The sequence below is a fragment of the Triticum dicoccoides genome, chromosome 1B (genome assembly GCF_002162155.2).
Source record: "Triticum dicoccoides isolate Atlit2015 ecotype Zavitan chromosome 1B, WEW_v2.0, whole genome shotgun sequence".
NCBI lineage: Eukaryota > Viridiplantae > Streptophyta > Magnoliopsida > Poales > Poaceae > Triticum > Triticum dicoccoides.
Genome location: NC_041381.1, coordinates 313,125,775 through 313,141,726, shown reverse-complemented (window position 1 = coordinate 313,141,726; position 15,952 = coordinate 313,125,775). Strand labels below are relative to the sequence as shown.

The following is a 15,952-nucleotide window of genomic DNA, read 5'->3' as shown; positions in this document are numbered from 1 at the left end:
TAAGTTATGAACTTATATGTATCTGGAAATTTGAATCATGGCATTTGGATCAAATATGAGCTCTCTGTTATTTTCCAAAGTTCATCACAAAAATATGAGCTCTCTGTTATTTCCCAGGCTAGCCCTACCCGTCCTCGACGTGCATGACCCACGGGCCGGGCCAGACAGCGGGCACGAGCCGACCCTAGTCGCAGTCGGAGGAAGGCAGGCCTCTTTGCGCGGAGCGAGAGGAACGCGGCGAGGGCAGCGACCAGTCCTTGACTCGGTCCACGTGGATCAGCATGTCGTGTCGCCGGACGCGCGGCGGCGACGCCACCTCGCGGCTCAGCGGCGAGAAGCTGAGCATGGCATCGATGCGCCTGGCACCACGAGTCACCCTCCAAAGCGTGTGCCTGATCGGGATGTGGGCGACGTCCCACACCCACGTCCAACACGCGAATGTCTTCGTGTGGCCCCGCTCGTGTGTGCGGCTGTCCAGCCGGTCGATGATGCAGTTTTTGCCGAGCACCTTCTCGGCCCCCCGTAGCGACCAGAGCTACATGGGCATCTTCTCAATGACGACCCGGACGTGCAACATGTAGTCGTGGAGCGTGGTGTGGTCGTCTTTGTGTCACGACTTGATGACGAAGTGGACGCCATCGACGGTAAGCGCGCTGAGGCGCACCGCTTTGTCGCGATGCGCGGGGAGCTGGAAGTGACCCAGGAAGTCTTCTGGGTCGTGGTTGGTCACCCGCAACAGGTGGAGATGGGCGTGGAGCTGCGCGTCGATGGCGCCCTCCATTGACATCGGGCTGGCCACGTGGTTCTTGGTAGCTGCAGAGAGCACTACGAGGTGGCGGCGCAGCAGGGTGGTCTGGTGCTCCGTGGTCGGGGACTCGATGAGGACGCTGTGGCTCGACCTCGGCCGGCGGGAGGGGTTGGTGTGGTGCGCGTGCGCCATGGTGACGGGAGGCGAGCGGAAGTGCAACCGCTCCCTAACAGGCCCCCTCCCAGCAGCAGGGACCCGGCCGCTCGAGGGCAGGGCCGCCGCCGTGCCAGTTGTGGGGGATCCTTGGCGAAATGGCCCAGTAGTTTGCACTCGATGTAGTGCAGGGGATCTCTATTGTTGATGCGGCGGTGATGAGGGCTGAGGCACCGGAGGCAGAGGCCCTTGAAGCGGTTTAAGAAGGCCCTGCGTCTCGGGTCAGCATTAAAGGCGGGCCACCAGCCAGGGCGACGCGGGGGGTGGCGACCGCTACGGACCGGCGGGGATCTCCCCGTGCGCCTGTCTTTACGGGATCTGACCGCCGTCCATCCGTCGTCATCGCCCGAAGAGGAATGTTGCGAGGTAGGAGAAGGCACTACCACGATGGGTTTAAGACGACCGTTCCCCAAAAGGGGAGTCGCAGCAGAACCAGGCGTGGAAGGCCCTGCGGCCGGGCGGGAGCGCTCGCCCCGGAGCAGCAAACGCGGCGGAGAAGCAGGGTCAGCCGTTGACGCGGCGGCCTGGAGCAGCTGGGGACCGAAGCCCCGGACAGACCGGCGAATCTGGCCGCGCAAGGCACGGACGCAGGCTGTCCCCAACCCGCGCTGTCCACCGAACAGGATGGGGAGCGCGAGCGGCTGCGGCTGGAGCGCCCCATGAGGGCTGGAGGGGCGGCGCTGCCCGGCGCAGCGGCGAGGAGGTGGCCGCCGCGGCCGGAGTGGCAGGCGGGGCGGGGACGGGGGAGGCTACTGTTAGCCACAGAGTCCCTTTGACGGACCTTCAGTAGCGAGCTACCAACCGCATGTATATCCATAGCACACATAGCATTCATTACATAAGGTACACATCAAAGAAGGTTTACACACACACATACCATTTCTAGTAGTTCAGGGTATTTTACAGATCACATACTACGTGACAAAAGATCAAACTACCGAGACGAACACATAGTATCATCATAGGCTAGCTGCAACTACTGTACTATCATACATATTACTCCCTCCGTAAACTAATATAAGAGCGTTTAGATCACTACTTTAGTTTACGGAGGGAGTAGCTCACACACCTGAGCTTAGCTAAGTTATCCATTCTCTCTAAAAGAACTAAGTACATCCACAAAAGTTCATAGCTCATTAATTGCTGCAAAACAAAGTCTCCTGCTGCAACATTCAACGAGATGGAAGATCAAGGCTTGATTTTGACGACCAGAAGATTGCAGGATCACACCGCAGACGGACTGATCTGCTACCATAGAAGTGAACTCACCAAACCGGGAAGAGCGGACCTGTACATCCTTCCTTTTCAGCATCAGGGATGCTGTTGTAGCGGTAGAGGTGGTTGGATAGCTCCCAGCTCCAATCTTCCTTTCTCGACACTTTCATCGGTGGCCACCGGTTGATCCTCACATAATGATCTCTGATTCTTCCATCACCGACAAAGCTTGTTATGATCGTGTACTCACACTCATGGCCACCCCGGACAGCGTCATGAGGGTCTGCACTGTGGTAACCATCATGGTGGAAGTATCGTCGCATGGGTGGACCAGTGCGCTTCCAGGACGGATCGAGATTCCTCCAGTACTCTGGTGCTGCCTGTGATAGTAGAAGAAAAATATATCATGACTTTCCCCCATTAGTCAAGCAACCATACTCCATATATTTCATTTGAAAAGTGCACTCAATATGTCGGGAGTTATTATGAATTTTAAACTGCATATAACTGCATCCAGCAGATCCTCAGGCATCCAATTACCACCATGATATATTTTTGCCACATTTCATATACTTAACTTTAATTACCACCATAAGATATATGCCTCAATCTTCCTCAGTGCGGTTGGAAGCTAAGACACCCGAAGAAACTAGAGAGATGCAGAAAGTTCTCATAATCCTAGCATTCCTCTCGGCATGGTTGACTACAACCAGTTGAACTCAAAACTAGCAGGTCAGTTATGCGGTAGGCTTAGCAGCCACTAGGCTTAGCAGCCACTAGCATTATGATTTGTAGTCATGTATAAACTCATACTTCAAAACATGCAAAAGGATGACAAATTGAGAAAACTTACAATAGTGAAACGATATTCCCATGCATGATCACAGAGATCCTCTTTTGTGATCCGATTCTGCGCAAGAAAATAAGTCACGATAATATAATATGTCTCGAGGACAATGATGAATTGAACATACTCATGTTTCCTCTATGTCAGAAGATAAAAAAAAACTGATAACCAGAAAGAATGCCCCCAGGTTCCAATGTTCAACATTAATTTACTCACACTATATGGAGCAAAAGAAGGAAGATTATATGGAAAATTTTGGAATTATTGTGGAGGGAAAACTAAAATAAGAAAACCTTAACAGTAGATTGTGATAGGCATTATTATCTTTTGGAGTGATTGTGGTAATAGTACTGCTGGCACATGAGAACAATTAATTATATTTTGCTGTTGATCTATTGCATTCTTTTAACCTAAGAGAAAATATTTCTGGAACTCACCCGTTTGCCATCCATGATGGCCATTGAATAGGTAGACAACTTTGATGCAGTACGGATCATTGTCAGACGAGGAATATGCGCCTTTCCGACCATCAGTTCAGCACACTGCAAAAGAAACATTGGAATGGCCTTATATAAAAAGAGTATTTTTTGTCATAGGTTTTTCCCTCACACCTCTCTGTTCAATCAAGTCTCCCCAGTTTAAATTTGGAATTTCCTCTGTTTTAAAAAGAAAATAAAATAAACTCATGTTTATCAAATTTGTTGGGCCTCTGGTTAATTACATATGCTAATGGAGGGGTCTGATCAAGTTATTTTCATTTAAATTCATGGTGACGTGAACATGAGGCACTTACCTAGCGTTGATCTGATTGACCTTATTTTCATTGGTGGCCATGAAAATATTCAAGAAAATTTAGAAACATTGGATTCCGATATACAAAATTTTCCGCATCTTCTTTGAGGGGGTGGTTACCTCGAGATCAAGGGCGAAGTTCTTCAGTTGGTTGGCATGTCATGATCACTGCTGGACAACTGAATAACTTGCTAGGCGGGGTCTGCAGCAGCCTCCGTGCTTCCCACTTTGCAATCAATCCATGGAGACCATGAACCACCTTGCTTTCATGGTTACCGTTTGCTTAGGGTGTTGCGTTCTTGCGTTCTATACTTGTGTCCGTGGGGTGGGGGGTTGGATTGTTTTTTCTTAGAAACACAGTACACGCAGACGCAAGCATGCCGAAAATACAGGAATACATCCAACAAAATGCAGCCATCTTTACCAAGTCTAGGACTTGAGACTCGAAGCCGCATGTGCGGGTTCCACCACAAGGAACCAAACCATCTAGCACCGTTGGTCCTCTTAGACTTGTACACAACTTTTTTTTTTCTGCCAACATATCTAAACGCAATGCTTTTGTGTTTGATCAATATAGCAAATACTAAAATGAATAACATCTCATGAAAGAATAAGTTGCATTATCCATATATACTGCAGAAAGAAAACACTAAGAACGCTGAACTTCGTTTGAAAACTAAGAGATTTATAGGTACTTTCCAGAACTGAAAAATAGGGAGAAAAAAAAACTAAAACAGCACACTGAGAATCCAGAAGTAAAATTAAGATATGCTGTTTTTTCTCCCAAAATGTATGTTGTTGTTTTTTCTCCCAAAATGTATATTGTTTCTGACTTTTTTTTTCCTTCCAAGCAACTATTTCTGAGATAAAGGGAACATGTTTATCCTTTGTAAAAATGATACTACTTATTTTTGCAGCATGTGAACGTCATATTAAAAAAATATTTGCTCAAACTATAATGCCACATGAAGTTTGTCACATACTACGCCACATGTCGCGGACTCCCGTCTTATACCACACAAAGTCCGAACCCCCCATGCCTGAAATTCATCGAACAGGTGCAGCTCACATGGCACATCGCGCAAACCACGAATCACGAAGGCCATTGAGGCTGCAGCAGATGCCGAGGGAGGGCAAAGAGCCAGGAGACGAGGCGAGAGGCCGGCGGGGCGAGAATCGGATGTACCTTGGGTGCCCAGAGGCGGTTGTCGGCGGCGACCCCGAACCAGGCGCGGGAGACCGCCGTGCATCGCGCGACGCTGCGCGCGTCCAGGAGCTCCATCACCAGCCCCATCACCTCCTCCCCGAGCACCTCCACGGGGTCGCTGCCGTCGCTCTCCCTCCTGCCCCGCCGCCGCCTCCTCCTCCTCCCCCTCTTCTGCCTCTCCCACTCCTCCGCCTCCGCCATTTCCGCGCCGGTCGCTCGGCGCCGCGGGGGAAGTGAGTGAGCGATGAACGATGCACAGGTGGTGATCTACTCAGCTGAACCGGTGGGGCCGTGCCGGCGGCGTTTAGTACGTTGCTGTTTTAGGCAGGCGCCCGCGTCCCGGCTTTATCGCCGATGGACGGCCGGATAAGGGCGCGACCTCCACGGAGCAACCGTCATTGGCTGGTGCAGAGCCCCCGCTCAGCTATGTGGCGGCTAGCGTGTCAAACAGGCCACGTCAGAGCTTTGCATGCTGCGGCGTTGTCGATCTGTGGAGATGTGCGGCGGATCTTTCACGGAAACCTTAGCTCGCAAGTCACAAGTCAGGATGGTTGTTCTGAGGTAAGGGGGTCTTCATGCCAAAAGCTTAACCCGGATTCAAAAAAAAAAAACTTAACTTGGAAGTCAGGGTCACCCAAAGATTCTTCTAGAGCAGATATTGGATACTTCCAAACTTCTCACATGCTTCTTCAGCTTCTAGAAATGATACCGAAACTTCTACCATGGATCTATGAGCCGTCCATTCGTGGAGATAACAGTCTAGATTAATGTACTTCTTCTGTTCTATAACACAGTGTGCATGTGTGTTGCTGGTTTGGCAGGAAGACATCACAAGATGTGTACCACGATATGGTCATTGAGGACATATCTGCACTTGAGAGATTACTTGTACTTGATCAAGTAGACCCAACAAGAATCAATGTCATTTCTGCACCGAAATTGACAGCGTTGTGCTACTCGTTTGACAAATACTCCGAACTTGTTATTGGATCCACACCCGTTCAGGTACAACAACCGCCTTCTACCTCTCCTACAAATTAACATTATTTCTAATTTTGAAGATGTTTGCTTGCATGTCATTCAGAAAATGGTTCCGATAAGTTTGACCCCAAACTGCGCACAGTGAAGGTCTTGGCACTAGAATCTATCGGCCCCAACCTGGAGCAAGTTGTCAGTTCCCTGAGATGCTTTTCGTGCCTGGAGAAGCTATATATCGAGGTGATGTTCCTTTCCTGTTAAATGTTAATCATAAGGGAGTTCAATTTATGACATCCTTTTCCAAGTTTACAATGACAATGTACTACGATTTCTGAAGGATTCTTTTGGAGGATTTCAGTACATACATGCCCCCCCCCCTTCATATTGGTTGCTTGATCCTTATGGTTACAATCCATATGCATTTCTTCTTTGGATTCATCTGTACTAGTTTTTTTAGAGTACTTTTTATCCACTCCAACCTCTTGTGAAGATCGAAGATGGCATGTTAATGCCCATGTTAATCATGTCAGATCGAAGATGGCATGTTAGTGCATTTTACAAATGTTGCAAACCAAATAGGCCTGTAGTAGTGTTCAAAACTGCATTTTTTTAGACAATTCAGAACTGCATGTAGGCACTAACACATTTTCTTCTTTTGCAGATAAGATTAGGCCCAGTGGTGGATAATGTGATACAATATAACAATCACGTCGAATGCCTAGATCTGCATCCCTCAGAAATTACTTTGAACTCCTATCGAGGGACCTTACCAGAGATTATATTAGCCAGGTTCTTTGTTGTCAAAGCAAGGGTGCTGAAGGTAATGAGGTTTGCCCTACATTTATTTTGCAAAAATGAATGGGTTGTTGATCAGCGTCGGCGCCTGCAGCAGAATGGAATAGGCTCCAAAAATGCTGAATTTCATTTTGGAACTTCAGACGACGGAGTAATTGTAAGTCATCGTGTCAACCCCATACATGACTTCTCAGTGGCTGACCCCCTTTGCAAAAATTGTGAGGTTTCGAAACCAGACTTAGAAGTGGTAATATTAGTTTGAACCTCTCTGATATCCATGTCCAGCGGATCAACGCAAGCGTTTGCAGCTGATGAGCTGAATTTCATTTCTAATATCAGTTTGAACCTTGTAATCTTCGAATTTGAGCCATATAACTCTGGAATTTGAACCTTGTAATATTTCGAGCTTTTGTGGTACAATCATTGAATGGCATCGTATGAGACTCGTATATTGGTAGCACTATTTTGACCTTAATATGCAATGGTCTTAGATTTTATTAACCATTCGCGAATCTGTTTACCTTGTCGATCTCACAGCACATGATCTGTATAGCTAACTCAACTGCGATCTTCGACATTATTGCACACAGTTGGTTTCTTCCACCATGTGCCCTGTAGAGCGCAGAATTAATTATCGCACTCGAGTGTCCATCATCACCCTTATGTGTAACTTTGACCTCATCACCAACGGGTAAACTTATGACCGAAGTCATTCCACACACTTCATTTTTACAAAGCTTTTTGTCAATAAACGCTCACGATTTGTCCCTCTTCTAGCCGATGCGTGGCCAAACTAGCCGGGCAGGAAGCTTGCGCGGTAAACCGCACGGTAGCGCGGGAACAGGCTCATCGACGATACATTTGGCGCCTCTTCGAGCCCACGCATGGCCAAACGAAACACGTGCGGTGCGGTGTTGTCAAGCGTGCACTGGAATCCTCCACTATGAACGTCGTGACAAGATGTGACGATTACAGGCCGGCTGGCCTCCATTTGTTACAGCGGCCATTTAAGCCTCTTGTGTATGTTCAACCTTTCGATCGCGCCCCACCATTGCAAGAAGCACGCCCACCGCGACAAGTTCTTAGAGGGTATCCCGCGCGGCTCCAATGGTGCTCTGAGTGGCTGCCGATGACGAGCAGCAGTTCACCATGCATGTCATGGTGGACACCCACCGAAGGTTCACGGAGCTCTCGGTGGTGTACACCAACAACTCGGTCTGGGTGGAGCACTCCATCCACATCATGGAGTTGTTGCTTGCCGAGGAGAAGTACAAGGTGGTCGGCTTCGACCTCGAGTACACCCGCACGCGTGCCGGTTCTCGTCCCAAGGTTGTCGCCGCCCATATGTGCATGCGCAACCACGTCCTTGTCTACCACTACTGCCTGGCCACAAGGCCTTGCGAGCGTTTCGCCAGGTTTGTCAACAACTCCCACTACATGTTTGCTACGGTGGACATCACCAACGATGTCAAGGTGCTCAAGAATTCGGGCATCACTTGCCAGAATCTTGTCGACATCCAGGGCCAACAAGATCTGGGGCAGCAAGGAGCATGAGAAGGACTCACTGGTTCATCTCGCCGAGGCCATCATCGACCCCTACTATAGAGACATGAAGGATTCCTGCAATAAGGACAAGCGTGCCTGGCACTCGGCCTGGATGGAGAAACTCGACAAAGCTCACATCGTGTACGCAGCCAAGGAGGCGTACACGTGCTACGACATGTACAGGCGGATCGTTGACATGAGGAAGTGCCTCCTTCCCCAAAAGGGCCAGGGATCCAGCCGGAAGCAGAGCAATGGCAAGCGTCCTCGCAACAAGAAGTAGATGATTACATCCTTGTTTCTCCTAGTTTAGTATGCATGTAATTGCTTACTTTGGTGTGTGAAAATATTATGTGTGTAGTCACTCGTGTAATTGTATGCTTAATTTGGTTATACAATGTTGTCTTTTTAAGTATATATGTTGATGCTTTGTAGACAGAGCAAATCACATCGCACATGGACTAAACAATGGAACTCGTCGGTGATGATTTCATCAATCACTGACAATTGTATACCAGCAATCGTTTGCTCACAACACACACGGCTTGTTAACAGGAATCATCTGTGTTGTTATCGGTCTTCCCACACATTTCTGATTACAAACCTGTTTGTCGCGTGTCACACACATCTTGTTAAATTGAACCGCTTCTGTTCTCTTGGCTCAATGCAAACAGTTCATCCGAGTGAACTGTATGCCGTATATCACACACACCTTCATTTGGCTGCCTGTTTCTGTTGTTCAGCCACATCACAAACAGTTCATCCGAGTGAACCGCATGCTCTACATTGCACATGCCTTCATCTGGTAGCCCATTTCTTTTGTTCCTCATCATCAAAACAGATAATTGAACTGAATCGTATGGCCTGAATCGCACATGCAACAAAAATCTGAACCGTGTTTGATGCATTTGTCATCGCAAATGTTTTGCACCTTTTTTGATGGTTTTTTACACCATCGTTTGTGATTATTGCATCGCACACAGTTTCGTCGAAGGGTCTCTGATCGTAGTGTCACGTTAGTAGCATCCTGCAGTAATGCGTCTCTATTTGTTTTTGATAGCCCATGTCGGCTTACATCTTTACTATTACTCTGTAGCATCCTTGCCGGCTTATGCGTCTAAGACCATGGCTTTATAGGGTAAGAAAACTAGTGAGCCGGCTGGTGAGCTGTCCGCGAGACAGGAAAAGGTGGTTAATTGGGCCAAGCCTTTGATGTCTAGGCTTCTGTTTGAGTTGCTTGAAAAAACTGGCTTACTGCCTTCCCAAGAGGAAATAGGATGGCATGCTGCCGAAGAGGAAACCCGGCCTCAGACCGAACAAGGCGAGGTGGTAGTATTTGTTGGTCACTTGACCCGGGGGTTTAGACCGCCGGGTTCCACCTTTTTTAGGGAGGTCCTCCATCACTACAGACCCAATTCTGTTCTCAACCTGAGCAATTTCCAGGCCTTCTGCAAAGTTTACCTCTAGATGGAACCTTCTTTGAACCTGTTTCTAGAGTTCTTCTACTGCAACAAACATAATAAGTATAGCAACGTGCCGCCTGTCGAATGTGGAGCCATGACCATCCAAAAACGCAAGGACTGTATTTTTGCCAGCCTTAAATTGGCGAGTCACCATAAAGGATGGCATAAGTCCTTTTTCTACTGCAAAGACACATCTCCCAATGGTCAAGTTCCTTTTCCTGGTTATCGTGACACCCAGCTTGCATATGGTGATAACTTGTGCCATTTCGCATCTCCAGTAAAGAGGAAGAAATTGAAGCCGATTTATTCATGCATCAATACTCTGATCGCCCGTGGTGTCATGGTATGCTCATGGCAGATGCCATGGGTAGGCTTGTTGAACGTGGTTGGGGCCCAGAAGTGAGATTGGGGACAAGCGGTGTGAGACACATGATGTACCCAGGTTTGGGGCCCTCCGTGGGAGGTAACACCCCAAGTCTTGCAAGATCTACTGGATGGATAACAAGAGGGCTACAATGGTGCTCCTTGAGCTGCGTTGGGTGGAGGACAAAGAAGAGCTAGCTCTCTACTTCTGCATGTATGTGGAAGTGGGTGTGTGGGATGAATCGGGCGACCCCGTGCATAGGGGGCTCCTCGGGGGTCTTATAAGCCGACTCCCAGGGTACCATGGTAAATCAACACGGGAGTGGGTCCATGGCATCAGTGTATTTCTCTTCTCGTGGGGCCCGCCGGCAGGATGTCGGTGTGGCACATCGCCCGCCGTGTCATGGAGCAGTTGGCATAGTGCCGGGCCGCGCGGACGCCGGTCACCCGGGTCAGTGGAGCGACGCGCACTGTAACCATGCTTCCTTCGGTCAATGGTGAGGGGTGCACTGTTGCCATGCCCTCCCATCGTGGGGGGCTATCTTGCCGTGCGTCTGGATAGGACGGACGCTGACCCACTGTCTGCCGGCTGCGGCCAGCCGGCTAGAGCCTTGTCGCCGCACCCGGCCGGCTGGCTGGAGGGGCTCCTGCTGCCCTGATGTTTAGAAAATTGCTAAGTGTTGATGTGCCTACCCGAGGGTCATTCCCACAACAGTAGTCCCCGAAGCTATTGGGGACCGCCGGCTATGAGCAGGGGGACCCTGGTGATATGTCTCCGTCGTATCTATAATTTTTGATTGTTCCATGCCAACATTATACAACTTTCATATACTTTTGGCAACTTTTTATACTATTTTTGGGACTAACATATTGATCCAGTGCCCAGTGAAAGTTCATGTTTGTTGCATGTTTTTTGTTTTGCAGAAAACCCATATCAAATGGAGTCCAAACGGGATAAAAACCGACGGAGTTTTTTTTTGAATATTTATGATTTTTGGGAAGAAGAATCAACGCGAGACAATGCCCGAGGGGGCCACGAGGCAAGGGGCGTGCCCCAGGGGGTCAGGCGCGCCCTGGGCCCTCGTGGCCACCCCGTAAGGCAGTTGGTGCCCTTCTTTCGCCGCAAGAAAGCTAATATCCAGATAGAAATCATGTTAAAATTTCAGCCCAATCGGGAGTTACAGATCTCCGGGAATATAAGAAACAGTGAAAGGCCAGAATCTGAAACGCAGAAACACAGAGAGACAGAGAGACAGATCCAATCTCGGAGGGGCTCTCGCCCCTCCCACACCATGGAGACCATGTACCAGAGGAAACCCTTCTCACATCTAGGGAGAAGGTCAATGAAGAAGAAGAAGAAGAAGTGGGGCTCTCTCCCCCTCTCTCCTGGTGGCGCCGGAGCGCCGCCGGGGCCATCATCATCACCGTGATCTACACCAACACCTCCGTCATCTTCACCAACATCTCCATCACCTTCCCCCATCTATATACAGCGGTCCACTCTCCCGCAACCCGCTATACCCTCTACTTGAACATGGTGCTTTATGCTTCATATTGTTATCCAATGATGTGTTGCCATCCTATGATGTTTGAGTAGATTTTCATTGTCCTATCGGTAATTGGTGAATTGCTATGATTGGTTTAATTTGCTTGTGGTTATGTTGTTGTCCTTTGGTGCCCATCATATGAGCGCGCGCGTGGATCACACCATAGGGTTAGTTGTATGTTGATAGGACTATGTATTGGAGGGTGTCGGTGTCAAAACCGGCGGATCTCGGGTAGGGGGTCCCGAACTGTGCGTCTAAGGCTAATGGTAACAGGAGGCAGGGGACATGATGTTTTACCAGGTTTGGGCCCTCTCGATGGAGGTAATACTCTACTTCCTGCTTGATTGATCTTGATGATATGAGTATTACAAGAGTTGATCTACCACGAGATCGTAGAGGCTAAACCCTAGAAGCTAGCCTATAATTATGGTTGTTGTCGTCCTACGGACTAAACCCTCCGGTTTATATAGACACCGGAGGGGGCTAGGGTTACACAGAGTCGGTTACAAAGAAGGAAACTACATATCTGAATTGCCAAACTTGCCTTCCACGCAAAGGAGAGTCCCATCCGGACACGGGACGAAGTCTTCAATCTTGTATCTTCATAGTCCAACAGTCCGGCCAAAGTATATAGTCCGGCTGTCCGAGGACCCCTTAATTCAGGACTCCCTCAGTAGCCCCTGAACCAGGCTTCAATGATGATGAGGCCGGCCCGCAGATTGTCTTTAGCATTGCAAGGCGGGTTCCTTCTCCAAATACTCCATAGAAGATTTTGAACACAAGAATCGTGTTCGACTCTGCAAAACAAATTCCACATTCCACTGTAGAGAGCACAATATTCCATGAATCTAATCTGCTGACAACTTTTCATAGCGTGACGTCACACCATGGCCCGGTCTTTATTCGAACCATTTTTCACAACCAGCAACTGCACATAATGCGAGGCGGTTTCCTTGACACGTCTTGTTGAAGCAGAGATCATGTCCCCTTATCGTGGGATTCTCATCAATACGGGCATGGGTAACACAACCGTGCCATCAATCGTGGTGCTTGGGGAATAAGCGATTTTAACCGGCGAGCAGGGAGGCGCACAGTTTCTACCGCATTTATAAGGAGATAGGGATTCCCCCTTTTCACCCACGCCTTCTTCTTCCTTTGCTCATCCATTCTCGCACGCTCGAGCTCCAGCGCCCCAGTTCTCACCTTCTCCGTACAACCATTCCAAACATGTCCAGAGCGGGAGGCAAGTGGATGGCCTCCTCCATCATGGAGGAGGACATTATGAAGCTCCGGGAGGCCGGATACTTGGCCGCTGACATCGCACACCGGCTCCCGGGTGCGGGGCAGATCGTTCCGACTCCGGAACCCCCTGAGTGGGTTGTGTTCCTCCCCCACTTCATCCGCGGACTGGGATTCCCCCTCCACCCATTTGTCCGAGGGCTCATGTTTTACTATGGGTTAGATTTTCATGATCCGGCCCCTAATTTTATCCTCAACATCTCAGTGTTTATCGTCGTGTGCGAGGCTTTCCTCCGCATCAAGCCCCACTTTGGCCTGTGGCTGAAGATTCTCAACATGAAGCTGAAGATAGTGCTCGGCCAGCAAGCGGAGTGCGGAGGCGCCATGGTGGGCAAGATGCCCAACGTCACCTGGCTCGAAGGCTCCTATGTGGAGACCGTGAAAGGGTGGCAGTCGGGGTGGTTCTACATCACCGAGCCGCGCGATGCCAACTGGGCGGCGGCCCTCGAATTCCAATCTGGCATCCCCATGCGGCTCACCTCCTAGAATAGGAAGGGCTTTGCCCGGGGTGTGCCCGCGGAGCTGACCGGACTCCAGAACTGCATCAAAAATATGATCAACAAGAAGATCAAGCTTGTCAATGTGGTCCAGGTCATGCTCTTTCGCTGGATTCTCCCGTGCCAAAGACGGGCATTCAACATGTGGGAGTTGGATTCGGCCAAACACCAGACGCTGCGAGAGCTCTTCGACACGACGCATAAGGACGTCTGGAATGTGTTGTTCAAGGCCGCCGAAGTTCCTCCTCCCACCACCAAGGACCGCGGGCTCAGCGCAAGGCGCCCCGCCAATCCGGTAAGCTCTCTATATTTCACGAGATGTGCCCTTCCTCAGTATGTTCGTGGGAGGAATCTAAGCCATCATACTGATTGAACAGGACTATGTGGCGAGAGCGGAGCGGATTGACTGTCCAGCTCCATTGCCTGAAGATCCAGCAACCGCTCTCCTGACGGAGGTGCTATTTCCGGCGCCCTAATGTCTACTACACAACCTTCTTCTTGTAGACGTTGTTGGGCCTCCAAGTGCAGAGGTTTGTAGGACAGTAGCAAATTTCCCTCAAGTGGATGACCTAAGGTTTGTCAATCCGTAGGAGGCGTAGGATGAAGATGGTCTTTCTCAAACAACCATGCAACCAAATAACAAAGAGTCTCTTGTGTCCCCAACACACCCAATACAATGGTAAATTGTATAGGTGCACTAGTTCAGCGAAGAGATGGTGATACAAGTGCAATATGGATAGTAGAAATGGGTATTTGTAATCTGAAATTATAAAAACAGCAAGGTAACTAATGATAAAAGTGAGCGTAAACGGTATTGCAATGGTAGGAAACAAGGCATAGGGTTCATACTTTCACTAGTGCAAGTTCTCTCAACAATAATAACATAATTGGATCATATAACTATCCCTCAACATGCAACAAAGAGTCACTCCAAAGCCACTAATAGCGGAGAACAAACGAAAATATTATGGTAGGGTATGAAACCACCTCAAAGTTATCCTTTCTGTTCTATCTATTCAAGAGTCCGTAGTAAAATAACATGAAGCTATTCTTTCCGTTCGATCTATCATAGATTTTATACTAGAATAACACCTTAAGACACAAATCAACCAAAACCCTAATGTCACCTAGATACTCCATTGTCACCTCAAGTATCCGTGGGCATGATTATACGATATGCATCACACAATCTCAGATTCATCTATTCAACCAACACAAAGTACTTAAAAGAGTGCCCCAAAGTTTCTACCGGAGAGTCAAGAGGAAAAACGTGTGCCAACCCCTATGCATAGGTTCATGGGCGGAACCCGCAAGTTGATCAACAAAACATACATCAAGTGGATCACGTGATATCCCATTGTCACCACAGATAAGCACGGCAAGACATACATCAAGTGGTCTCAAATCCTTAAAAACTCAATCCGACAAGATAACTTCAAAGGGAAAACTCAATTTATCACAATAGAGTAGAGGGGAGAAACATCATAAGATCCAACTATAATAGCAAAGCTCGCGTTACATCAAGATCGTGCCATAGAGAGAACACACACACACACAGAGAGAGAGAGAGAGAGATCAAACACATAGCTACCGGTACATACCCTCAGCCCCGAGGGTGAACTACTCCCTGCTCATCATGGAGAGCGCCGGGATGATGAAGATGGCCACCGGTGAGGGATCCCCCCTCCGGGAGGGTGCCGGAACGGGCTCCCGAGAGGTTTTTGGTGGCTAGAGAGGCTTGCGGCGGCGGAACTCCTGATCTATCTTCTGTTTCAATGGTTTTAGGGTATATGGGAATATAAAGGCGAAAGAAGTCGGTCGGGGGAGCCTCGAGGGGCCCACGAGATAGGGGGCGTGCCCAGGGGGGTGGGCGCGCCCCCACCCCCGTGGCCACCTCGAAGCTTCTTTGCCTTCAACTCCAAGTCTCCTAGATCATGTTCGTTCCAAAAATCACGCCCCCGAAGGTTTCATTCTGTTTGGGCTCTGTTTGATATTCCTTTTCTTCGAAATACTGAAATAGGCAAGAAAACGACAATATGGGCTGGGCCTCCGGTTAGTAGGTTAGTCCCAAAAGTAATATATAAGTGTATAATAAAGCCCATAAACAACCAAAACAGATAATAATATAGCATGAATGGTTCATAAATTATAGATACGTTGGAGACGTATCAGCATCCCCAAGCTTAATTCCTGCTCGTCCTCGAGTAGGTAAATGATAAAAGAAAGAATTTATGAAGTGTGAATGCTAGCAGGTGCACAAGTTTGATCAATGATAATTTCAATCACCATTTCTAGCATGATTATATGTCATAACAGTAGTTCATCTCATAAAACTTCTCAAGATCAAGTAACAAGCTATTCACATGTTAAAGCATAGACCATAAACTTTCTTGAAAACTAGCAAACTTCATTCTTAGTCATCAAACAATTACAATTCATCTTATTT

The 15,952-nt window shown here is 48.6% G+C and overlaps 1 protein-coding gene across 1 annotated transcript; it reads right to left on the bottom strand.

The window, feature by feature from the left end:
- Nucleotides 1–1,756: 1,756 nt before the first annotated feature.
- LOC119332417 lies at nucleotides 1,757–5,392 on the bottom strand. The gene is made up of 4 exons (XM_037605602.1): nucleotides 5,002–5,392; nucleotides 3,461–3,565; nucleotides 3,030–3,086; nucleotides 1,757–2,556 (listed from the first exon to the last, which is right to left on the bottom strand). The coding sequence occupies exons 1-4, from the start codon at nucleotides 5,221–5,223 to the stop codon at nucleotides 2,227–2,229; spliced, it is 714 nt and encodes a 237-aa protein (XP_037461499.1). The 5' UTR covers nucleotides 5,224–5,392; the 3' UTR covers nucleotides 1,757–2,226.
- Nucleotides 5,393–15,952: the final 10,560 nt, after the last annotated feature.

Bases quoted from the DNA above. Each gene is read 5' to 3' on its own strand.
- LOC119332417 (XM_037605602.1), bottom strand. From the start codon at position 5,223: ATGGCGGAGGCGGAGGAGTGGGAGAGGCAGAAGAGGGGGAGGAGGAGG. The intron at 3,566-5,001 runs GTACATCCGATT...TTTCTTTTGCAG, and splicing joins ACCGCCTCTGGGCACCCAAG to TGTGCTGAACTGATGGTCGG. The intron at 2,557-3,029 runs GTAAGTTTTCTC...CTACTATCACAG, and splicing joins GGGAATATCGTTTCACTATT to GCAGCACCAGAGTACTGGAG.